The sequence below is a fragment of the Hemicordylus capensis genome, chromosome 5 (assembly GCF_027244095.1).
Source record: "Hemicordylus capensis ecotype Gifberg chromosome 5, rHemCap1.1.pri, whole genome shotgun sequence".
Classification (NCBI taxonomy): domain Eukaryota; kingdom Metazoa; phylum Chordata; class Lepidosauria; order Squamata; family Cordylidae; genus Hemicordylus; species Hemicordylus capensis.
In genome coordinates, this window is record NC_069661.1 from 135,646,110 (window position 1) to 135,672,615 (window position 26,506).

The 26,506-nt window shown below is 43.1% G+C and overlaps 1 protein-coding gene and 1 long non-coding RNA gene across 11 annotated transcripts in view; one reads left to right on the top strand and one right to left on the bottom strand.

Annotated features, from left to right (window-relative positions):
• The window catches only part of SCUBE1 (signal peptide, CUB domain and EGF like domain containing 1), a 514,482-nt gene that overhangs the window by 109,016 nt on the left and 378,960 nt on the right, over window positions 1-26,506 (top strand). For all 10 annotated transcript variants that reach the window (XR_008308378.1, XR_008308379.1, XR_008308377.1 and 7 more), the window contains one exon: window positions 915-1,043. Coding sequence is in view for 7 of the 10 variants with exons in the window: in XM_053254957.1 (XP_053110932.1) it covers window positions 915-1,043 (129 nt within the window). In the remaining 3 variants the exon portion in view is untranslated. The remainder of the gene's footprint in view (window positions 1-914; window positions 1,044-26,506) is intronic.
• Window positions 497-15,839, bottom strand: LOC128326982 (uncharacterized). Its single transcript, XR_008308381.1, has 3 exons — window positions 15,716-15,839; window positions 9,346-9,483; window positions 497-611 (listed from the first exon to the last, which is right to left on the bottom strand). It is a non-coding gene; the product is annotated as an uncharacterized LOC128326982 (long non-coding RNA).

The window sequence follows — 26,506 nt, forward strand, 5'->3', positions numbered from 1 at the left end:
TCTGTAGGGACACATAGGGACACCTTAACGGTGTAGATGTCATCCAACCCAATTCAAGATGGAGGACCCAAACTTTTGAGGTGCAAGTGCACTAACTTATGGACAGTCTAACCGATTTGAATCAAATTTGCTACCGCTGTATGGACACATAGGGATGCCCCAATGGTGTAGTTTGTGATATCATCCACCCTGATCCAAGATGGTGGATGTGTGAACCTTTGAGGCCCAAGTGCACTAACCTGAGGACTGTCTTACTGATTTGAACCAAATTTGGTACAGTTGTAGTGAGTGACACACAGGGACACCTCAATAGTGTAGTTTGTAATGATGTCATCTAAAATGGCAGACACATGGACATTTGAGGCGTAAGATGTCTAACCTGTGGATCTCGATTTGAACCAAATATAGTCCAGTTGTAGAGACAGTGAAAGGAAAGTAGGTTGATTATTTCTTACTAGAACAACTTGTTATATCTATAATGCCATCAATGTGCATGGTGCTGTAAAAATATAAAAGGAGATGTCTCTGTCCAGAAGAGTTTACAACCTTCAATACAGACCACATTTTTTGTTTATCGGAGTGTTCCTGCTTGTCACCCAATTGTAAAAGCACTGTAAAAGAAAGGATTTGTAAAACTGTTAGCTGGCAAGCCCACGACAGTCATGCCAAGGCACTTAAGGAATACTCAGCATACCCCATGTATGTTTCTCCAAAGGCAGAAGTCATTTTTAGTTAGATTAGCATTATTAGCATTATGGGAATGATTTTGGTAGACTCTCATAAATGGAAATTGTAGCTCATGGCTATTTCTGAAAAGTTCCTTATATGAAATAATGTTTCCCATGTGTAAAATATACATGGTGCTTCTTTGCTAATCAAAATTGTGTGGTCCCCCCCCCCGCTTTTGTTTTTAGATATTGATGAATGTGAAAATGACTTCTACAATGGAGGCTGTGTGCATGAATGCATCAACATTCCAGGCAACTACAGGTGTACATGCTATGATGGGTTCATGCTAGCTCATGATGGACATAACTGCCTTGGTGAGTGACATTGTGGTGAATATTGCCAAGTCATTTTATGTAGCACTTCACCTGTTTCTCCTTGCTGAATACTATTTAACAGGGTCAGCTTTTTGAGGGAGACCTTGACAAGATGCCAAACCCTAAATCAGATCTTTATTGATATGGTCATTCGACCAGCAAAGCCAAACCCTAAAGGGAGGCTTATGTTGACGCTGAGGGTGACAGCGTCATGGAACACTTTAGATCTGGAAGCCAACAATGTGATGCCACACCCCATCACTTTGTCACATTTACAGAGTAACAGGGTGGGGTCACTGAGATGTTAGTTTTTTTAAAAGGCCAGTGTTGCCACCAAGAAGCATTCCAGGCTACTTTTTGATGGTCATGCCAGTGATCGCCATATGTTTTTACCAACCATGCAATGCCTTCATCCTATCACTGTGTCATAGTCACACAATGATAGGGTGAGAGGTTTACATATAAAAAAAGAGGGCAGCTGCCAATTGCGGTTGAGAAGAGCTTTTGGCTGCTGCTTCCTCCCCCACTGCTAAGGTAAGCCTTCCTCAAATCGGGTTTAACATGGCAGCAAGGCATGTGCTGGACATATTTATGACTTCCAGAAGCATTTTGCTGATGTTCTGAAGCATAGTTTCCCAATCACTAGATAATAATTTCAGTCTATTATGTGCTTATCAGACCTTGTTTAGAATATTTCATCCAGTTCTGGCACTGCATTTTAAGAAGGAAGTTAACAAACTGGAACAGGTTGAAAGGAGGGCAACCAAGATGGTGAGAGGTCTGGAAACCAAGCTCTGTGAGAAACAGTTAAAGGAGCTGGGTATGTTCAGCCTGGAGATGAGATAAGTGGAGATAAGATAGCTGCCTTCAAATATCTGAAGAGCTGCATCACACTGAAGAAGAAGCAGACTTGTTCTCTGTTGCTCCTGAGGGCAGGACTAGGACCAAAGGGTTAAAATTACAAGGAAGCAGAATCAGACTAGATATTAGGATTGTCTAACTGTAGGGAACATTTGACATTGGAACAGTCTGCCTTGTGTAGTGGTGTACTCTCCTTTGCTAAAGGTTTTAACAGAGGCTTGGATGGCCATCTGTCAGAGATTCTGTAGCAGTTTCCTGCTTTGAGCAGGGGGTTGGGGTATTGAGCAGTTGGGGCACCTCCAAATTACCTTTATAATCCAAAATTATATGATTTTGTGAATGGTAGCCCAGGTTTTTGTGGCACTTGCTGCAAAAGTCCCTATGTGGTGAGGAACACACAGAGGCTATTCCCATGATCAGCCGAAATCGGGCTAGGGGAGCCTAGCCTGATTTCGGATGATCGTGGGAGCCACCGGGCTCACAGCCGAGCCTGGTTTCCTCCCGGCGGTTAACCTGCCTAAGTACCCCTCCCCTTAAACCAGGTTTGCAGAGCGAGCGCTCTGCAAACCTGGTTTTTCTGATCTTGAGTAGCTGCGGTGTGGCTCCGCACTGCCGCTACTCACGTGTAGACCCCCAGAGGGGAGGTGAAAAGATGCCTCCTGGCTCCGGGGGTCTCTCCAGTATGCCCTGCGCGCTCATGCAGGGCATACTGGAGCTTCTGGGGGCCATGCGGCCCCTGAATTCCCCAGCCCCCCGCCGGCTCCATCACAGAACTGGCAATCGTGTGGGTGGCCGATCCGACTGCCCAGGGCTCCCACCCTGCTTGTGTGCGGGGAGAGCAGGCTTAGTCCGCTCTCCCCACTTCCCTTCCCAAACCAGGTCTCACTGATCCTGAGACCCGGCTCCATGTCTAGTTCTTATATTAGTGTTGCTTCGTTTCCAGTTCTGTGGCTTCTGTTTGTGCATGATCATGCAAAGAATAATGCATTGCACAAAAAAGAAACATGCTGAAGTTCTAGTAAGTAATGACTCATCCCGCTCAACCTTAATTATGCAATTGTGCAATACTGTCTGCAGAGCTCAAGTATTGAGTTTTAGCTGGGCATTGCTCTCCTCTAACCCTGAATAATGACTGAGAGTATCTGTTACAATGAATTATGTTGTCATCTTAAGTTTCTTTTTTAAGAGGAAAAGGGTGATATAAATCATATTAGTTTAGATCCAGATATTCTGCTACACAAATGAAAACCACTTCTATCTTGCACAGGACATGCTTCACCTGAGAAGGAAATTCTAAATTTGCTTTGAATTTTAGTGGCAATACCATCCTCTTTAGGGATGTTTCTCTATTTAATTTTATGGTAAATGGGACTGTGAATTGATATACATTAACTGAAATATACAAGGTGATTTTATGTGGTGTGCACATATAGCTTTTCTCCATTATTGTTTTATATATATACTAACCGACCCCACACAGAGCATCTGTGCGCTCTTTGGGGCCAGCAGTTACCTCTTCCCACCCACCTTCTGCCCTAGTCTCTGCTTCTGGGCCCAGCCGCCTCTCCTCCCCACTACCACTTCTCCCCCCCACTACTTTCTTTCCCCCCTCCTGGGCCTTGCCTCCGCCGCTGGGCCAGGCCCACCGCCGCTTGCCTCCACAGCCGGGCTGGGCCCACCACCACTTCTGGCCTCCATGGCCGGGCCCACCGCTGCCTCTGACATCTGCATCCTGGGTACGCCTCAGCCAATCAGGCACATCCGCTGCCCAGCCAATCAGCTGGGTGCTGGGACGCACATTCCAAGGCACACCCAGGAGAATTAATAATATAGATTTTAACTCAGTCTTCCTCTGAGGAACTCAATTCACATATTCTTTCACTTTGGCCAACCTGCTTTCTTTCAGCAGTAAAACCATATAATTTGCATTTGGACTATTACTTGAGTTAGCTGTCTCCTCTGTCTTTTGTTCCTTGTCTCTCCCTGGGCCAAACTTCTTGTGGGAGCAAACCTTAAGAGTATGCAGGTTTGTTCAAATGCACCAGTTCATAAGGGAATTCCTCACGTTTTTCTTGCCATCCCCACATTTCTGAAGCAAATTCAGTCTATCACTCCCATAGTGCACAGCTTTGTAATGCAATCTGCATACTCTCTAGCAAACAAATTCATGTGTTATCTGAAAGCTTCATTGCTGAGTTCTGAATTGTATGGGGCAGAGTATTCTCGGCAACTGGGTGCACAAACTGAGGGATTCTGTTCAGAGAAGAAAATTATATGTGGGTAGATCTTTCACAAGTGTAGAGATTTGTGTACGAAGGCTTCAGAGCAGTGTGAAATTGATAAAACACCCCCCCACACACACACACCTTGGCAGCAAGTTCAGAAGTCCCTTGCTTGTAGGAGGTGAAATTCACAAGGGGTTTTAAACTCCTTGTTAGGGATGTGCAAAACGTTTCAGGTACAAAACGTTTTGTACTCGAAATGGGCCGTTTCGGGTGTTTTGTAGAAAAAACAAAATGCCCATTTTCCAAATCTGAAAGTTTTGTACACAAAACAAAACGTCCCTGTTTCAGCTACAAAACGTTTTGTTGTTTTGGACCACCATTTTGTGGTGATCTCTGAGTCAGTCTCCATTTTGTGTTTGACATCTCTTTGAATTTCCCACCCTTCCAGCCTTCCAATTGGTGACCTAAAGCATGGGCTGACCTGCTGACAGTTCCCTCCTTGCTCCCCATTGGCTCTTTTGCCTCTTACCACTCTTTACTGACCCCACATTGGCCAGGGAAAGGGTCGAAGAAGGGGCAAGGGGGGGAGTTCAAGGAGGGGTTTTCAGTTCATTCAACAAGTTAGTTACTCTTTCTCCATTCTGCCTTTCTGCCTCATTGAAGAGAGAGAGAGAGAACTAGTTTGCATTGCATGGCATGCCTCAAGTTGCCATGATGATGCCATGCCATTGCCTATGCCTGCCTACTTTGTTGCCAGCCTGAGCCCAGCCTGCCAGCCTGCTATGGCTACTGCATGCCAGCCTGGGAATGGATTTACAGGTGAAACTCAAAAAATTAGAATATCGTGCAAAAGTTCATTAATTTCAGTATTGCAAATTAAAAGGTGAAACTGATATATGAGATAGACGCATTACATGCAAAGCGAGATAAGTCAAGCCTTAATTTATTATAATTGTGATGATCATGGCGTACAGCTCATGAGAACCCCAAATCCACAATCCCAGAAAATTAGAATATTGTGAAAAGGTTCAACAGTCTAGGTTCCAGGTGTCCCACTCCAATCAGCTAATCAAGCCATAACATCTGCAAAGGGTTCCTGAGCCTTTAAATGGTCTCTCAGTCTGGTTCATTAGGAATCACAATCATGGGAAAGACTGCTGACTTGACAGTTGTGCAGAAAACCATCATTGACACCCTCCATAAGGAGGGAAAGCCTCAAAAGGTAATTGCAAAAGAAGTTGGATGTTCCCAAAGTGCTGTATCAAAGCACATTAATAGAAAGTTATGTGGAAGAAAAAGGTGCACAAGCAGCAGGGATGACCGCAGCCTGGAGAGGATTGTCAGGAAAAGGCCATTCAAAAGTGTTGGGGACTTTAACAAGGCGTGGACTGAGGCTGGAGTTAGTGCACCAAGAGCCACCACACACAGACGGATCCTGGACATGGGCTTCAAATGTCGTATTCCTCTTGTCAAGCCGCTCCTGAACAACAAACAACGTCAGAAGCGTCTTACCTGGGCTCAAGGAAAAAAGAACTGGTCTGTTGCTCAGTGGTCCAAAGTCCTCTTTTCTGATGAGAGCAACTTTTGCATCTCATTTGGAAACCAAGGACCCAGAGTCTGGAGGAAGAATGGAGAGGCACACAATGCAAGATGCTTGAAGTCCAGTGTGAAGTTTCCACAGTCTGTGTTGATTTGGGGAGCCATGTCATCTGCTGGTGTTGGTCCACTGTGCTTCATTAAGTCCAGGGTCAACGCAGCCGTCTATCAGGAGATTTTGGAGCACTTCATGCTTCCTTCCGCAGACGAGCTGTATGGGGATGCTGACTTCATTTTCCAGCAGGACTTGGCACCTGCCCACACTGCCAAAAGTACCAAAACCTGGTTCAATGACCATGGGATTACTGTGCTTGATTGGCCAGCAAACTCGCCTGACCTGAACCCCATAGAGAATCTATGGGGCATTGCCAAGAGAAGGATGAGAGACATGAGACCAAACAATGCAGAAGAGCTGAAGGCCGCTATTGAAGCATCCTGGTCTTCCATAACACCTCATCAGTGCCACAGGCTGATAGCATCCATGCCACGCCGCATTGAGGCAGTAATTGCTGCAGAAGGGGCCCAAACCAAGTACTGAATACATATGCATGCTTATACTTTTCAGAGGTCCGATATTGTTCTATTTACAATCCTTGTTTTATTGGTTTCATGTAATATTCTAATTTTCTGAGATTGTGGATTTGGGGTTCTCATGAGCTGTACGCCATGATCATCACAATTATAACATATTAAGGCTTGACTTATCTCGCTTTGCATGTAATGTGTCTATCTCATATATCAGTTTCACCTTTTAATTTGCATTACTGAAATTAATGAACTTTTGCACGATATTCTAATTTTTCGAGTTTCACCTGTATCTGCTGCATTGCTTTTTTGTTCCAGAAGAATTTTTTCCACCCCCTTGTGAGATTCCATGCCATTGCCTATACCTCAGGCCTTGTTGCCAGCCTAAGCCCAGCCTCTGGATTCTCTGGTAGCATATGAGATGTTCAATGACAAACCATGAATCCACTCATATGCTACCAGAGAATCTACACTCAAAACATCTCAGAAACAACAGAACCAAGTATCCCATGGGTTAGCAACCCATGGGGGTGGTTGGCACCCTATGTGCTCTACACCACCACTCGCTCTGGGCCACCCGGGTGCCCCCCAAGTGCAGTTACAGGGCTGCTGAAGCCTCCATCATTCCCTACGGGGAAGAACATTAAAGATGTATAAACTCCATTAAATCTTTAAAAATCAGCCCTCTGCCCAATTCCTTTGAAATAATTCTGGCAGCTTCCGTGTTCCCACTGGGCACTACCACCCACCCTACTCTGCTCTGGTTCACCCCCTTGCCCCCCACCCCCGAAATGAAGGTACACTTCTGCTGAAAACTTTGTTATTCCCTATGGAAAAAATCTTAAACTTCAAAAACTCACCAAAAACCAGCCCTTTGCCCAATTCCTCTGAAATTGTGGTGGTAGCTTCCACCCATTGGGCACTACTACTCCCACCCACTAGTTTTTCCCCTGGGCTGTTTTTTTAAATCCAAAACATTTGGATTCTGGTTTTGCAATTTCGAACAACGAACAAAATTGGGGTGTTTCTGATTGGCTGATTTCAAGCAAAGAACAAAATGGGGATGTTTCAGATTCGGGCCAAAAACAAAACAGAAAACACACACACACACACACACACACACACACACACACACACACACACAAACACCCCTACTCCTTGTCAGTTTCATTTGGCTGTGAAAGAGCTTGAATGCTGTACAGCTGCAGGAAGAGTAAGTTTCACTATCCCTCTTTGCAGTCTTTTTCATAGAAATTAGATAATGTGCAATTAGTTGTGAAATATTGTGCAAGAGCTTGAACATGTGCAGAACTTGTTTGGAAACTTGATAGATACCATAGATGCTCTGCAGAGTTTGTGTAGATTTCTAACCTCATGGGCTGTAATAGTTCAAAACTCTATAGAAATAAAGGACCAAGTTCTGCACATCCCTAGTTTGAGATCTTCAAGCTGCTACTCCATGTTTTGCGTGGACATCTTGAGGTCATTCACACAATCAAAAACTGTGTTCTACCCAGGTTTGGGAGCTGTGTGTGCTTCCAATTTTTGGTTGTGTGGAAGCAAGGTTAGAGGAAAACTTAGGTAAAAGTGATTGTGTGGAAGCAAGGTAGAAGGAAACCCTGGGTAGCTTTTCCTCCTACCTTGCTTTCACACAATTGCTTTTACCCAGGTTTCCCTCTTACCTTGCTTCCACACAACCAAAAACTGGGGGCACACATACCCAGTTTTCCCAAACTGGGTAAGGGAAATTCACATTCCTAAACCCAGGTAGAACACAGTTTTTGATTGTGTGGATGATCTCCTTGTGTTAGTTCAGGTTGTGTTCTTGCCATCACATTTTTGCTTGAGGACAAGTTCTGTGAAACTTGAAAGTACCTTAACCCTTATATTGGGAAACAAGGTCTACCCACCTACAATGACTGCCCACCTGGGTTTTCTGCCCACCTACAATGACTGCCTTCTGATTGACTAATTATCATTCTTACTTCATGATGCACCTCACAGATGAGTCTGAAAAGGCCACCTCTTGATGAGGAGAATAAATGGCAATGTCTTATTCATTTTGCATCCTTAATGATCACTGTAATGGATTATGCTGAAGCATATTGGTCAATAGCAAGGACTGGTTAATAAATCATAATCTATTTTGTACTTTACCTCTAAGAATACTTCTAAGAATACTTCTAAGCAGGCCCTATTCTTATTTTATAAGTGCATTATGGCTGCTGCTGCATAACGTCTATAGAATTGTGGGGACCTTTGCTGCAGTGGTAATATCCATATTGGTAGCATCACTGGGAAGAGCAAGATGGGATGCCCCCAAATCAGCACATAGTGACTGGAGGTGCTGGCAATGGTATGTCTTTCATAATCCTACTGAAGAACATAGTTCCTAAAGGCAGGCATTAACAATGCAGCATGGATTGCTGTCATGCAGAAGTTGGCGGGGCGGGATTGATGGCAATCATACTATCACACTATATACGCAACCTTTACCAAATTAAAATAACACTCAGAATGTCTATAGAGTGGAACATAATTTCCTTTCCTACTGGACTTAGGAAATGGTAACAAAAATGATATTGTTTCTATAAAACTCTGTGTTTTAATATTCTTCATTAGATTTTCTTAGGTAGCATTTTAAATAAGTGTTCTTGTAGAAATAATTACATTTTTGCTGCACCTCAGTGTCTTGGGGAAAGCAGCAGTTCTGTTGAAACAGAACCCGTATGAATGATAAAAGACTGACTAAAATATAAAATGATTATTCACTGGCTGCCAAATGCTTGCAAAAGATCTAGCAGCACTTCTGGAACATGTTGAAATTTCCAGAAGAATGAGAGAGTTCCACAATTGTAGAAACATCTATGTGGGCTTTGCTTACACAAACAGGATTCAGAAGTCATTATACCAAAGCCATGTTAGTTGCTGAACAGCTTTGGGTCATTCCTAGGTCACTGCATTTCCTCATAGAACTGCAAGGCACTAGTGAAAATAACCTACTGTTGCTTACATGACTGCTTATTCTGAAATGAAAGAAAGGTATCTCAAGCACTCCTGATCTTGTCAGGGTTGTTGAATTTCTTTCCACTTACTTGAAGCTCTGATTCACTCCCTGAACATGTAAATAAATCACAGGTTGTAATTATTTCAAAGGTCTTTGTTCTAGGTAAATGGTACAGCCAGGTGGGCATTGTCTAACAGTCTGTGATACCATGGTAGGCTAGGGCAATCTGGAAGATAAAAAAGGACACAGAAGAAAATGATCAAGTAACTAAGAAAATTATAGGTGCATTTTTACAAAGTAATTTCAGAGCTAAAAGCCCATTGCTTACATGTATGTACATCACTCGATTATTCAGCACTTGTTTACTGACAACTGAATGTGTAAACCAGTTGACATTCTGTTTGTGGCATTAGATCTGTGTCAACTCACATAAGCAAGTCATTGCTTGATCTAGTTCAGGCAAACTAATCCTAAGATGCATTATTTTTCTAGGAATATAATGCCAACAGTCACCCCCAAAATGGTCCATGGTGATTTGTGACTAATGTGGTGATGGTTGCTAACATAGAACAAATTCAGAAGTGCGAAAATCCAAGGAGCCAGTTACCACCAGTGACTTAAAAGTTGGACCTAGGTTGTGAAAATTTAAGCAGGTTTCACTTCCTTCCATATTTACTGCTTTGAGGAAGACCCTCAAAGCAGTTAAATCTATCCAAGCATTTACCCTTCTCTTAGTTCCTCCTTCATTTCTTTATTTCAGCTAAGGCCTCACTGGATACAGTAGTAGAACATTTCAGTTCTAGGGTTCAGCTCTGGAGGAAGGTAGGGCAATAATAAGAGTGGCTGTGAGCATATACAGAGGGACAGAGGAAGGAAGAAGGGCAGAACATTGGAATATTTGTGTTGGTGAGAGGGGAGGGCTCCTATCTTTACTGCACAGTGAAGACAGGATCCCTCTTCTCACTAATACAATCAGTCTCAGTCTCTTCTGCCAATTCCTGAATTTTCTGAACACTTTTTGCAATCCTGGACCAGTGTCATGTTGATGCAACGTCACCAGTCTTTGCAAATATTTTTCACTTAAAAGGGCACCACAAAGTAATTGCTTCACACAGATCCACCATAAGCCAGCCTTCGATCAGGCCCAATTTTGCAATAATGTCGCCTATGCAGAATGATCTTTCTCTTCCTAAAATAAAAGAATTGAAATGTAGTCTCAGTTTAATTAGAGGAGCTGAAGTTGATGGGTTATTTCCCCTCTCTACTCCTATTTAAATCTTTAACTTTTCTTTTCTAACTGAATGAGCTCCACTCCCACCCTTTTTGGTTGAGATTCTTTGGCTATACATTTATATTGGAAATGTTCCAAGTCTGTCCTTGGAGGAACTCCACTCACTTTCTATTTGACATTTTTATTGAGGAATTTCTCAAATATAACATGAAATGTCACTATGGGGAATTTGAACTATGGTGAGATCCTCATCTGGTTAAATATAATTGCTTTTAACAATGTAATCATTTGAAATTGCAGGTTTTCTTCATGAAGATTGTTTTAAGTTCATTTCAATGAACACAAGATTAATATTTAGCCTTATGTATGATAATTTCTTTAGGTTCAATTTGAAAATAGTAGTGAAATAAACTTTCTGTTCCTGGGCATTTGGGAAAGAGTATTTTCTTACAAGCAGGTAGCACATTTCTCCAGATGTTCTGTTATGTTTGATTTTCTTTCCCATTGACTTACTGATTAATTGATTCTCCCCCATCACACACACATACGTTGGGGTATATATTTTATCATTTTCTATCATTCTTTTCCTCTGGTGAGGTCAAATATCCATTGATGATTGGGGACTGTGCAAAGTATTTTAAACCTTCTTATTTTAAATGTAAATGGAAAAACCAAAAATGCTTTATAAGATCTGTATGAGATACTGGAATAGGGAAATTCCAGTTTCCAATTAGGAACCCCTCCTTAAATACGGGATACTCACAATATTTTAAGGCTGCATTTCTACGTATACTTACTTGTAGGAGTGTGCACAAAACTGGTTTGCCTGGTTCCATTCGAGTTTGAACCAGACTTGAACAGAACCAGGCATGTTCAGTTTTGTGCCACCAAACAACACCACCCCCCCGCCACTGCCGCCGGCTTTGGCTCGAATTCAAGCCAGCTCAAGGGTTCTAACATTTAATATTTTTTTAAAGAATGACTCGCCAGTGGGTCTGACAGCCTCAGGGTGTGCTGGAGCAGCTGCGCTGGGGGGAGTGTCACTGCAGTCTCCATCACTCCCTGCCGGCCTCCCCCGGTCCCTCTAGTGGCCATTTTGGCCCATTTTGAGGCCATTCTGGCTCTTTCCCTGGTGGCACTGGCCATTTTGGAGGCAGCTGTATGTATGCCCTGGCCATGGTGCATGTGCGATGGCCTCCAAAATGGCCACCTCCACTGGGGAAAGGGCTAGAATGCCCCCAAAATGGGCTGAAATGGCCCTTTGAGGACCGGGGGTAGGTCGGTGGGGGAAAGGGTGACTGCGGATACCTCCCTCCTGGCCACACCAGCACCTCTGAGGCCCCCAGACCCGCCAGTGAGTCATTTTTTTAAAAAAATTGTTAGAACCCCTGAACTGGTGGGGGGTGGTGGTGGTTTCCTCTCGAAGTCGAGCCAAACCAGGTCCTGTCCATCTTGAGGGTGAGCCCTTGAGATAGACCAGTTCGATGGTAAACCGGCTTGATCTCAAGGTTTTCCGCACATCCCTACTTACTTGGAAACAAGTTCAGTTTATATGAGTGGGCCTTAGTTCCAAGAAAACATGCACAGACTGATATGATATTTGATTTGTTTCCTCCTACATTTGATATTGTGGTAGTAGCCCCCTCCACCACCACCACAATTGTTAGTACAGAATTAGAATTGATGCACACTGTCACTTGTAGACTGCTGTTATTTATTCAGCATTATGAGTGTGCATATTGCTTTTGACCATTAATGTACACAAAAAAGACAGTTCTTTGCTCATACTATAATCTATAGTAATGTTCATAGAAGGTTTGAACTGCATAAGTATTATCTAGGGGTGTGGAATTCAGATTTTCTGTGTTTCGATTTGTAACCGAATCGAAACAACCCTTTTCGATTTGGATCCGAATCTGACCCATCTGAATCACCCCAAATTCGATTCAGATCCGAATCGCGTCTGATCTGAATAGAATCAATTCAGGTTTTGGGTCTGCCCTATTAATTTCCCCAGATTCCCAGCTTTCATTTAAAAAAAAAGCTAAGCTCTAGCCCTTATCGAAGTGGAGTTATGGAGCAAAATGTGTGGTCACTATTTTTTAAGTGTTCGGATTCTTTGGTGTATATTAACTTTCACTCAATGAATCCTTATGAGGATTCATTACACACCTTCATTTCTTCTATTCATTTTGACCGTCTTTTAGACAGTGCCAGTTGTCAACTGCCATGTGCCAACTATACCCCACTCCCACCCACAAGGCAGTGAGGTACTACTCAGTTTATGTTAAGTGCCTAATGGGTAGAGGCTACCACCGAAATTGCAGAGGAATTGGACAAAGGGCTGATTTTTGGTGAATTGTTGAAGGTTTAGTTTCTTTGCGGCAGATTTGGGGCATAAAGTGGGATCTGGGGTGGAAGAGTGTGGTGAGGTGGTAGTGCCTAATGGGTGGAGGCTCCCACCCAAATTATTATTATTATTATTATTATTATTATTATTAATTATTAATTATTATTATTTTTACATTTATATCCCGCTCTTCCTCCAAGGAGCCCAGAGTACTACGTACTTGAGTTTCTCTTTCACAACAACCCTGTGAAGTAGGTTAGGCTGAGAGAGAAGTGACTGGCCCAGAGTCCCCCAGCTAGTTTCATGGCTGAATGGGGATTTGAACTCGGGTCTCCCCGGTCCTAGTCCAGCACTCTGACCACTACAGCACGCTGGTTCTCTAATTGCAGAGGGATTGGGCAAAGGGCTGGTTTTTGGTGAATAGTTGAAGTTTACTCATCTTTAAGGTTTTCCCCTATAAGGTATAATGGAGGTTTCAGCAGCCCCATAAGTGCACTTGGTGGGTGCTGGGGTGGCCAAGAGTGAGTGGTGGTGTAGTGCACATAGGGTGCCAGCCACTCCCATGGGGTTGCTAACCCATGGGGTACAGGGTTCTGTTGTTTCTGAGGTGGTCTGAGTGTAGATTCTATGGTAGCAAATGAGAGTGGATTCATGGTTTGTATTGAAAATCTCATTTGCTATCAGAGACACTACTCTCAGAACACCTCAGAAACAACAGAAACCTGAACCCCATGGGCTAGAAACCCATGGGGGTGGCTGGCACCCTCTGTTCACTACACGACCACTCACTCTGGGCCACCCCAGCACCCCCCAAGTGCAGTTATGGGGCTGCTGAAACCTACATGATTTCCTATGGAAAACTTCAACAATTCACCAAAACCCAGCCCTTTGTCCAATCCCTCTGCAATTTGGATAGTAGCCTCTACCTATTAGGCACTTAACTTAAACTGAGTAGTACCTCACTGCCTTGCGGGTGAGAGTGGGGTGAAGTTGGCACATGGCAGTTGACAATTGGCACTATCTACAAGACAGTCAAAATGAATAGAAGAAATGAAGGTGTGTAATGAATCCTCATAAGGATTCATTGAGTGAAAGTTATTATACACCATAGAATCCGAACACTTGAAAAATAGTGACCACACATTTTGCTCCATAACTCCACTTCTATAAGGGCTAGAGCTTAGCTTTTTTTAAAAAATGAAAGCTGGGAATCTGGGGAAATTAATAGGACAGATCCGAAACCCCTAATCGATTCGAATCGAATCAGCCGCAATTCGATTTGTACCTGAATCTAGCCAATGGACCACAGGGGTGATTCGTTTTGTCTCCGAATCACCCGAATCAGCTAGATTTGAGTACAAATCGATTTGTATCCAAATCGATTCACACATCCCTAGTATTATCTGTATTTTATTTATATAGTTATTTTATTTACTGCATTTGGATTCCACCCTTACTCCAAGGAACTCAGAGCAATTTAGACAGAGTTATCACTTTTGGGACTTAAGTGCTCCAAAATATTTTTATACGTAATGCATATAAAACTATATAACTGTTACCTCCTGAAAGGTAGTAGATGCTCTCATCTATCCTGCCCCCCGCACCCCCACGAAAATGCTGGACGTGATGGTGGTGTTTGTAGTGGTGGTGGTGGTGGTGATGATGATGATGATAAACAATGTTATTTGTTAGCTGCCCCATAACAAATTGTCCTCTGGGTGGCTTACATAGAAACATAGGAAGCTGCCATATACCAAGTCAGACCTTTGGTCTATCTAGCTCAGTATTGTCTACACAGACTGGCAGCAGCTTCTCCAAGGTTACAGGCAGGAATTTATCTCAGCCCTATCTTGGAGAAGCCAGGGTGGGAACTTGGAACTTAGATGTTTTTCCCAGAGCGGCTCCATCCCCTAAGGGGAATATCTTGCAGTGGTCACATGCAGTCTCCCATTCAAATGCAACCAGGGCATACCCTACTTAGCTAAGGGGGCAAGTCATGCTTCCTCTTACAACACAATAAAACATGAGATAAAAACACACAACACATTTAAATCATAACAGACCAAATAAGGTAAGGGGGAAGAAAATACAAAAAACAATACAAAATAATTTAAAAGACATTTTTAAAAAAATCATTTAAAATCAGATCAAAATTTACAATTCAAAAGACCTGAGTGAACAAAAAGGTTTTTTACCTGGCGTCTAAAAGTACAATGTGATGAAGCCAGAAGAATTTCATTGGTAGGCTATTCCATAAATGGAGTACAACCACCAAAAAGGCCCTAATAGCCACCCACCCACCTTGCTTCATTTGGCAGGGGCACCTGGAGGAGGGCCTCTGAAGGAAATCTTAAGGTCTGGATTGGAACATATGGCACAAGGAGCTCTCTCAGGTAACCTGGTCCCAAGCCATGTAGGGCTTTAAAGGTTAAAATCAGCATCTTGCATTGGGCCCGGAAACAGACTGGGAGCCAGTGTAGCAGGTGAAGCACTGGAGTAATATGCTCAAAATGTCCAGTCCCAGTTCATAATCTTGCAGCCCTATTTTGTACCAACTGCAGTTTCTGGACCATTTTCAAAGGCATCCCCATGTACAACGCATTGCAATAATCTAAGTGAGAAGTTAACAGAGCATAAGTAACTGTAGCCAAGCTGTGTGTCCAGGCTATGTGTCTAGGCCAAGCTATGTCTCCAAGTAAGGTCGCAGTTGGCATATCTGCCAAAGCTGATAAAAGGTGCTCTGAGCCACAGAGGCCACTTGAGTCTCTCGGTCACTGTGCTGGATCAATGAGCACCTGCAAGCTGCGAACCTGTTCCTTCATGGGGAGGACAAACCCATCTACAACAGGCTGAACATCATCTGGAGAAACCACTGACCAACAGTACTTCTGTCTTGTCTGTATTGTGTCTCAGCTTATTCACCCTCATCCAGTCCATTACTTCATCCAAGCACCAATTCGGGACAGTCAAGCACCAATTCAAGACAGTCATTGCCTCTGCTGTGTTTGATAAAAAGAGATATACAACTGAGTACCATCTGCATATTAATGACACCTCAGGCCAAATCTCTGATGACCTCTCCCAGCGGTTTCATAAATAATAAAATAAAATAAAATGTTAAACAGCATAGGGGAAAGAATGGAACCCTGCGGAACCCCATAGCATAACTGCCAAGGGGTTGAGCAGTAATCCCCTAGCACCACCATTTGAGAACAGGCCTTGAAGTAGGAGTGGAACCACCTCCAAACAGTGCCTCCCACACCCAACCCGACCAGCCTATCCTAAAGGATACCATGGTCAATGGTATCAAATTCCACTGAGAGATCCAAAATAATTAACATGCACTCCCTCGTCTCTCTCTCTCTGCATAGCGATTGAAAAGGATCTAGATAGTCGGTTTCATCCAAGAGTGTCTGGAGCTGGTCAGCCACTACACGCTCAAGCACCTTGCTCAGGAAGGGAATATTGGCCACAGGCTTAGAGTTGTTTACACCCTCTGGGTCCAAACTGGGTTTCTTTTAGGAGTGGTCGAATAATAGCTTCCTTCAGTGGAGCTGGGACCAATCCCTTTCTCAATTAGGACCTGCTGGACCCAGCTGAACATTCCCTCCCTACTAGATTTAATCAGCCATGAAGGGCAAGGGTCAAGCATGCACCTTGTCTACATTCTGAGCACCTCTTCCAATGATCCTGCATCAGCCGTAGTGTCCAACTCATGGCGAATGTGAGTGACTTAACCTTCAAAGTGTTGTGCAAATGTGTCACAGTGTGCTACCAAGGGTTCTAATACATCCTGCCCAGGGTCAGATTTCAAAAGACCCCGCATCACCTGGAAAAGCCCCACTGGACGCCACTGAGAGGATGCAGTAGTAGAAGAAAAAAAAGTGCTTCTTCTGTTCCTGAGGTAAACATGCCTCAGGAAGGCAACAACATTTGACTGTTTGCTTCTGGGAGTTGGAGGGCCATTTTTGAATGTTTGCCTCTATGGACTGGACTAGGGACATTGTGTTGGTTCCTATTGTATGTGGAAGAAGATTTCACTGGAAACTTCTGCTTGGCCTTGGTCCCACAGGATTCTGTTCTGTCCCCCATGTTGTCTAACTTTTTCCTTTTTTCTGTTTTGATGATGTTGCTAGTTACTGGTTTCTTTTGTGTGAGGCTTTTGTGTAAGACAGGAGCCCTGTCCATATGTTATGAGCACTTTCCGCACTTACACTTACAACTGCAAACATAGGGAGGGTGACCTGCCCCACGCTGTCACTCACATGAAGCATGCCTTTCTACTTTGGAACATATCAAGGAAAATGAAGAGCTCCTGGATAGGACAGAACAAGCTCTCCAGGAACAACCACAGGAGGAGCAGGGGGCTTCCACAGAGGAGGAAGAAGAGGTGAGCACAAGAAGTATGTGCTCACACAGTAGCAGGAGAATCAGGAGAATTCTGTGCCACTGGTGTTGAGCAACCGGTAAATGCCCTATGGAGGGTAAATGCTGCCACCTGGACAAGGATTGTCATCCCAGGCTGCACAGAAGAGTGAGGAAGCTATCCAGTCCCCCATGATTGGGAGGAACCTAACTACTGCCCTGAGGAATAGGAGGCATGTTGAGGCGGCAAGGGACTAACTACTGGGAGGGATGGAGCCAGTAAGCCTTAATGGCCATGAAGTGTAATTGCTGGCTGATTTTGGTTCTGTGTACACGATAATTTCCCATCACTTTTACAAGAAACTGCTTACTACATTAAATCTGCACCTGCAGCCTTCAGACATCCATCCATGTGATGAGACTCCCTTATTGCCACAATGGATACTTCACTGCTGCCCTGGAGTACAAAGGATGCACTGCAAAAGTGAAAGTGTATGTATCACAGAAAAACTCTCAATATTGGGTTGGAAACATCAGAGCTCTGGGTAGACCCAAAGAGCACAGATCCCATATTAGAGATGATGGAGAATCCATATGACAAACTTGGAACAGAATGCTAAATTTGTTTTGAGCACATCCCTAGTTTTTATGCTATCAAATCTGCTATTGCCAAGAGCCCTGATTTCACTTCTTTTGACACTATTGTAACCAATGATGCTTCTGAATATGGTTTGAATTCTGTCTTGACCTAGTGAAAAGGGGACAGGGAAATTACAGTTGCCTTTACTTCAAGTGCTTACTCCATTAGAGAAGATGTATTCTGTCACTGAAAAAGAGGCTCTAGCATGTTTCTGGGCAATGCAGGACTTACTTGTGGGGCAAAAAATTCACTTTACATTCAGATCATAAACCTCTGTCATTGTCATAAACCTCACATCATAAACCTCTGTATTTACTACTCGGGGATCAATTCAAGTGATGCCAAGAATAGCCAAATGGATCATCAGACTTAAGAATTTTGATTTCCAGGAGGAATATTTTCCAGGTGTTTGTGGATTGTTTATCCCAACTCCCAATTCCAGGCCAAAAGGACATTACAGAAGAAGGGGATGAAGGAGTAGTAATTGTGCAAATAGCTTCAGCCACTCATGGAGTGGTCACATATTCTGAATGGAAAGCAGCCCTCAGTGATGATCAAGTGTTAAGTGAGTTTAAACCTTCCATAACTAATGAATGGCCACTCAGAAACATGGCACCTGGACATCTTCAACTAAACTTGCACTGCACATACCAACTGAGCTGTCCCTTCACAATATTCAGAACTAGCTGGGCCAGGTGAAGAATATCTATGCCTCCGGCTGGCCCACCCACCGTCGCTATTCTCCCCACCCCCACCCCGATGCCGGCATGCCTGACTTTCTGGCCGACCAGCTGCTCCTCCCTGCTCCCCCCTCCGCTTTCTGGTGGGCCAACCAGCTGGCTCGCTTCCTCTCCCCCCGACCCCACATTTTCTGGCTTGTGGGCCAGCCAGAAAGCTGGCCTGCAACCTCCTCCTGCCCACTCCTGGTAGCAGCCTCCTCCTCCCAGCAGCCGGACACTTCCTCTTTCCGTAGCTGTCACCTCCTTCTCCCGGCAGCTGGGCCGCCTGCCGCTGCCTCCTGTTCCGGCCGGCTCATCCCGCTTCGTCCTCCCAGCAGCGGGCCACCCACCACCGCCTCCTGTTCCCACTGGCCAGGCCAGCCCGGCGCCTGCCACTTCCAGCCAACTGGCTGCCACTGCCATTGTCTCCCCTGTGCTATCCCCCAGGCAGCTGCTCTTGCAAGAGCTGCCAAACATGGGATTAGTGACGGGTACTTTTAGTGTGTGTGTGTGTGTGTGTGTGTATTTACACACACACACACACACACACACACACACACACACACACACACACACACGTAGTGGAGAACCACTAGTAGAACATTCTGTAGAACATAACCATAAATCCACAGATTTTATTTTGGGGGCAATAGAACAAGTTAGGAAATGACCAGTTGCAGTTGTGAAAAGAAATGCATTGGATTCTAAGACTGCAGACTTTAACACTTAAAGAGTTTAATGAAGGTTTGGATTATGTTTCTTTTAAATCAATGAGATACTTCTGATACTCACTTTGAAGAGCCAATTACCTCATTGGTGTTTTCTCTCTCCAAAGCAACACATTAACATCAGGTGCTTGCTTGTCAGGAAAGTTTTTATTTAGAAAGGTACTTTTGGAGGATGAATATAGAGATTTCTGGCAATGCAGGATACATTTCCCAATAAGTGAACAAGCAACAGCATATGTAAGCAAAGGATTTCTGGTTAATGGCAATTATTATTTATTTTTAGTCTCCTTTTTTCTGCTCTTTGATTTTAGAAAGCTTGGTGTGCCATTGGATGTTTTCAAAATAGTTTGATGTGTTGGTAGAAATACCTTTTAGAGTTGGCATTGTATGTTTTGATAGTGCCGACTCGACGGCACACTTTACTTTTTCACCAGTACATGGATGATACCCAACTCTGTCTCTCAATGTCATCTCATCCTAGGAAAGAGGTGGATGTTTTGAATGCTGTTTATAGGTGGTGATGGTTTGGCTGTCGGCCAACCAGCTGAAACTTAATCTAGACAAGATGGAAGTGCTTGTGGTTAGTAGGAGAGCTGATATGGGAAGTAGTATTGAGCTTGTTCTGGAGGGAGCATGCTGCTTGCTCCCATAAAGGTCTACTTGCTCATTAAAAGCATTGGTGGCTCTCTGCTTTGTGTGCCAACACCAACTGAGGCTTCATTGGTGAGCACAAAGCACAAGGACTTCTCAATGGTAGCTACCAGGCTTTGTAATTTCCTCTCCCAGGTGATTCATTTTGTCTCAACTCTTTCAGCCTTGAAAACTCTTTCAGCCTTGAAAACAGGCCCCCATTTGTTTTGGCAGGCTTTGGGAACGGATTTAGATGTGGTTCTCTATTTTGTCTGTGGTTACATTGGTTTTATGCTGTGGTTTGTGCTGTCCCCATAGTGTGTGTGTGTGTGTGTGTGTGTGTGTGTGTGTGTGTGTGTGTGTGTTAACTATGTTATCTGCCTTGGGGTAATAAGATTAATAATAGCATACAAATGGAATAAATATTATTTTCCCATATTGGTGAAGGGTTGTGTGTGGAGTTGTCACCAAAGCTGTGAGAATAGTATTTTACCCAAGGCCAACAACTTTGACATTTAATGGAGACTAGTGCCTAGGGAAAGGAACTGTTACCCACTTCCTTAATTGTGGTGTTCGATTTCTATCCCTAGCTGTGTGTGTGTGTACATGTACACAGACAGACACATACACACACACGTTACACAAACTCACTCTCTTTTTCTGGTACAACACTCATCTAGAACACAAGCTCCCAACCTAGTGAAACTAGCTAACACAACTTCCTTGCACTAGTACAGTGTTAGACTGGATATCAGCATGCCCAACTTTACAGGTCTCCCCTTGCAATACAGAACTGCAGAGGAGTATTATGTGTGGCCTAGGGTATGGTCTCAGTGAAGTGAGCCCCCAGCAGGCCCACGCAGTGCCTTAAACGAACTGAGTGTGCACCCTAGAACACTTCCCCAAATCCTCTGTAACTTCCTGGAGTCTATTGAGAGTGTTCTCTGAAAGTAGAAAGTTTGAAAAGCAGCTTCCTAAGCATAGAGGGACCCTGTCCACTATGTTATCTGCTGGTTGGACACCAGCATTATAGAGAAGAGCAGTTCAGGAAAATATTGGTATTCATAATAGACTATCAGCTGCTGGTAGAGCCATCTTCGATAGTGTTTGTCCACTTTGAGTATCTGTGCATTAAAAGTTTAATCGCATCTTCAAAATCTGTCACAAGGGATGCAGACAAGTGGTCTGTAAAAATTCTCTGATGTTTCTCCTTGGAGAAACACTGAAATTCTCTTTTAAATTTCACTTTGGAGAAATTTTGGTTCCATTTCCCCCTTTGAAGTGGAGCATTACAATCATTCTCTAAACATCAAGTGAGAGAAGATTTACAGCTGTGTTGGAAATTATTTCATAAGTTGCCAGATGTGAAATGTCAACAAGTTGTAGCATTAATTGATTTAAGATTGCATAATCACGGTTGTGATTAAAGAGAGCAATGCTTTCTTTTCTTTCATTTTTATTTTTTAGCTTTGTTTTTCTTCTCTCTTTGGACAGCTGCATGCAACGTGTGGGCTGTAAGAACCCCAAATGAACATTTCTGTTGCTGATGTTTGTTTGTCTTTATATTATCCAACAGCTCAACTAGGGTTTTTTGTGTGTATTAAAACACTGAATGTTGTTAACAGAAACTAAACAACCTTTGGAAGGCTTTGTGTATTGTATAAACACAAAATATTTGTGAGAGGAAATGAAGAAAAAAAAAGGCCTCTTAGTTCTCCTTCTGTACAATGCATTGTTCCTGCATCAGTAAATCTGATAGTTGGATATCCCAGTCTGAGTATAAGCAACTCCACGCTTCATGCCAGTGGTTCTCAACCACGTTCATACTAAGACACACTTACCTTACCTTCTTTTTAAATAAATAAATAAATAAATTGGGGCACATTGACACCTCCCCCCCTTTTTTTGTAGTGGCCAAGTTGCTCCTGGATTTTTATTTATTTATTTTTCACTTCCTCTATTATTTATTAATATTAATATTTATTTATTATTATTCTGCTTCTCAACAAAAAAGTTCTCAAAGTGGTTTACTCAGAAAAAATGTAAGATGGTTCCCCTATCCCAAAGGGTTCACAATCTAAAAAGAAACTTATAGTCGTCACTAGCAACAACCACTGGAGGGATGCTGATATGGAGCAGAATAGGGCCAGTTATTCTCCTCCTGCTAAATATCAGAGAATCACCACTTTAAAAAGTGCCTCTTTGCTCAATTAGCAATGGTCCTTTATCCTTGCTTGCTGACCTGTAGTACTGTATTTACCCAAACTGAAGACTTTCTCACTAGTAAGAAACTATCCAGAGAGAGATACCCCATAGTATGGGTGTGTGTGTGTGTGTGTGTGTGTGTGTGTGTGTGTGTGTAGATTTATGGGGCTTGAGGTTATTCTGTGCTTCTCAGAAGGTAGTAGTCAATGAGCTATAGCATCACAAGCTTCTGTTATGTCAGGCAAGAAAATAGTATGTAGAATGGAAATACATTTTGAATTGGCAATATATAACTCAAAACCATTTATAATGAATAGGTGAACACTATATTTCATTTCCGTTTGCATCATTTGGCCATACTTGGTGCCAAGATCACTCCCTTCTTCACTTGATGGGATCAGTCCATTGCATCCCTTCCTTGCCCCATTTGCACCAGGAAGGGGCCAGAAAGGAACACTTGAACTAGTCTGTGCTTGAGCCAGTCTTCACTCCAGTGTGCATCTGGCTGGCCTGGCACATGAGGCACTAAACTCCACATGAGGAGAGTGTAAACACCCTGCGCTTGGAGCAGACTTTACTCTGTTGTGCCTTGACTGACTGGATGCACAGTGGAGTGAAGTTGGCTCTAACACAGGGTGTTTAAACTGCACACTTGGAACAGCCATGTGACATACTGGCTAGTGTACAGTGGCACACCAGTAGCATAAGTTGACTTTATGAAGTAATTGTGATGTAAGATATGCTGGCATTTCCCACAGCGAATGCATAAGATAGATAGATAAGTTTATTTCAGTCATTGACCAGTAAATAAAAATGATTACAGCACATCCGTACGCATTTTACAAATAACATAACAGAACTTTGCCATTCCAAAGGTAATCTCAACATTGGTGTTAGTTAAAAGAAAATTAAGATAATAATCATTGGTATGACCAGGGAAATTTTCCAGCAAAGGACAAATTAATCTTTGGCGTATATCTCTATAAAAATCACAGTATAATATAACATGAGAAGTGGTCTCAATAGCTCCGGAGCCACACAGACAAAAGCTCAAGGAAAGCAGTATGCCTTTGAATCTACCCTCTAAGACCACCATGGGGAGTGCATTAACCCACGATAGTGGAAGAGTGTATCTAAATTTAGGGACAAGAACCTCACCGAGGTAATTTGCTGATCTGCAGTTGATAAACGGATTCCCTATATAGATACCACTTCTAATGCCTGCCTCTACTTCTTGAAGTTCCATATCCAGGACACGTTGCTTTACCACCTTCTTAGCCTGATCCCATCCTAAACTGAAAAGTCCCTCTGGAGAAAGCCCATAATGGGATAATTTATTAGACACCAAAGACTTAAATTTAAAACTATGTGCCATAATTAAGGAGGCTAAACTCACTTGTGCAAAGACCAATTTTAGCCAAAACATAAGAATGCAGCACCAGTAGCATGTCTCTAGCCTAATAAGCCCAACCTCCCATCTAATTAAAGTGTTGAGCACACAGCACGGGACTTGCAATATACTTCTGATCAGTTTAGATTGTATGGCTTCTAATGGAGCAAAGTTATTAATAGGTCCTCATTGGGCTCCATATAAAAGTAAGGGGTACACTTTGGCAACAAAAAGCTTATTTGATGCAGGTATAAATAGGGCCCCATGCTTAAAATAATATGATTTAATTTTATTTGTAACAAGTTGGGCAGATTGCCTGATGGAATTGAGATGGGCATTCCTGGAACCAGCTGCGTGAAAGATTACACCCAGGTATTTTAAGAAGTTAACCTGATCAATTTTGTGGCCATGCATAACCCAATTATATAGCCTAGGATGTTTGGCAAAGACCATTATCTTTGTTTTGCTATAATTGATTTCAATTTTCTCCTCAGCACAAAAGGTGGTAAAAAGATTAAGGGCACGTTTAAGTCCTATAGGCATCTGAGACATTATAGCTTGTTGTCAGCGTAGAATAGAATGGAAATACGCTTTTTATCCATCTTAATTCTAGAATTTGTGTTTTTATTTTCTCTTTTTAATATTTATCATATGTTGCTCATTTTCATTGATCTTCTTGCTCTTTTTTGTATTTTACCTTTGCTGCTGCTCTCCATTTTTCTTGCGCACTCAAGAATTGTAGCAGCTGTTGTAGCCCAGATGAAATAATTAAGGCTAGAACTAGAAGGAACAAGAGACAAAGAGCTGTTGCCTCTCTAAATCTTTCCCTTCCCTTCCTAATAAATGTCTAGTATAATACAACAGATGATGTTATTGTGTTCTTTATTTCCCATCCAACATTTATGGATGTGGAAGGAGGAACAAAGAACTTGTAGCAAAAATATGTAACTTGTCCCTGCAATCAGGCTGTGTACCAGAGGATTGGAAAGTGGCTAATGTAACTCTGATTTTTAAAAAGGGATCCCAGAAACTACCAGCCGGTCAGCTTAACTTCTGTACCAAGTAAATTGGTGGAAAGCACACTTAAGGACAAAATTGTTAAATCTATAGAACAGGCCTTGCAGAAGGAGAACCAGCATGGCTTCTGCAAGGGTAAGTCTTGCCTCAATAACCTTTTGGAGTTATTTGAGAGTGTCAACAGGCATGTGGATAAAGGTGATCCATGAACACCCCTAAATGCATTTGGGCTTTGTGTGGGGAATTAGCGAACTGGGGTGGAGCAGTCCTATGTCAGAATAATTTTGTACAAAGTCCTAGTCTCCGAGGAAATGAACTGACAGAGTTGAAGTTCAAAATAAAGTAAGGTTTTATTTGAGGGTTTAGGGGTACAGTGGAATAAGAGAGTTGATTAAAGCAATATTAGTACTAAAAATGTTACAAAGATTAACCAGATGACTTTCAAAGAGGTGATTTAGCTTAGTGTCCAAATTAAATGACTTCCAGGCTGACTAGATAAAAGAGGGCTATAGAGAAACAGGTTTTTGGATTTAAGAAAGAGCAGGGATAGGAAGAGCCCTTCTTTCCTCAGGGATGGTACCAGGCAGCAGCGAAGAACTGAAAGCAGCTCAGGGGTTAGGCAGCAGGGGTAAAGCCAAAAGGTGTCTGTTTTCATGCACCCAGCTTCTTGTAACAGCAAGGTGAGATGGATGGATCACGCCAACTATGAAAGCCGATCCTCACTGAGACCATGAATGGTGCAAAAAGCAAGACATGGCCTGGTACTGTGACTGATGTCAGGTCTATCACTCAAACAGTGGATGACTCTAAAATATAGAGGCCAAATGAAGCACACTGGGTCATGAAACCAGGGCTAGTCATAGCCACAAATGGGCCCTGAGGCAAAATTTCTGCCACTCCTTCCCTGAGGAGGGAATTCCGGTGGATCTTAAAAGGATCCATTGTCTTTGTTTGCTGTGCTTGAGTAAAACACAATGGCATGAATGGTCAAGAACAACCTGTATGTAAATGGACATGCAAGGACGGTATCTGTCAGGTTGAAGGGACCCAGTAAACCAATCAGTTTTTAATTAGCATACCTCTTGAGTTCCTATTGCCCATTTGCTCTTTTGTGATAGGGAACATAAGAACAGCCCTGCTGGGTCAGGCCCAAGGGTCATCTAGTCCAGCATCCTGTTTCACACAGTGGCCCACCAGATGCCACTGGAAGCCACAGGCAGGAGTTGAGGGCATGCCCTCTCTCCTGATGTTACTCCCCTACAACTGGTACTCAGAGGCATCCTGCCTTTGAAGCTGGAGGTGGGCTGTAGCTTTCCAACTAGTAGCCGTTGATAGACCTCTCCTCCATGAAGTAATCCAAACCCTTCTTAAAGCCATCCAGGTTGTTGGCTGTCACCACATCTTGTGGCAGAGAATTCCAAAAGTTGATTATGTGTTGTGTGAAAAAGTACTTCTGTTTCTTGGTCCTAGATTTCTCGGCAATCAATTTCATGGGATGACCCCTGGTTCTAGTGTTATGTGTGAGAGAGAAGAATTTCTCTCTATCCACTTTCTCCACACCATGCATGATTTTAGAGACCTTATTCATGTCTCCCTGCAGTTGTCTTTTTTCTAAACCAAAAAGCCCCTGGTGTTGTAGCCTTGCCTCATAAGAAAGGTGCTCTAGGCCCCTGATCATCTTGGTTGCCCTCTTCTGCACCTTTTCCAGTTCTACAATGTCCTTTTTGAGATGTGGTGACCAGAACTGTACACAGTACTCCAAGTGTAGTCGCACCATTTTTTATAAGGGCATTATAATATTAGCCGTTCTATTTTCATTCCCCTTCCGAATGATCCCTAGCATGGAACTGGCCTTTTTCACAGCTGCCACACATCGAGTTGACACTTTCAACGAGCTGTCCACCACAACCACAAGATCCCTATCCTAGTCAGTCACTGACAGCTCAGATCCCATCAGTGTATATTTTCATCCCA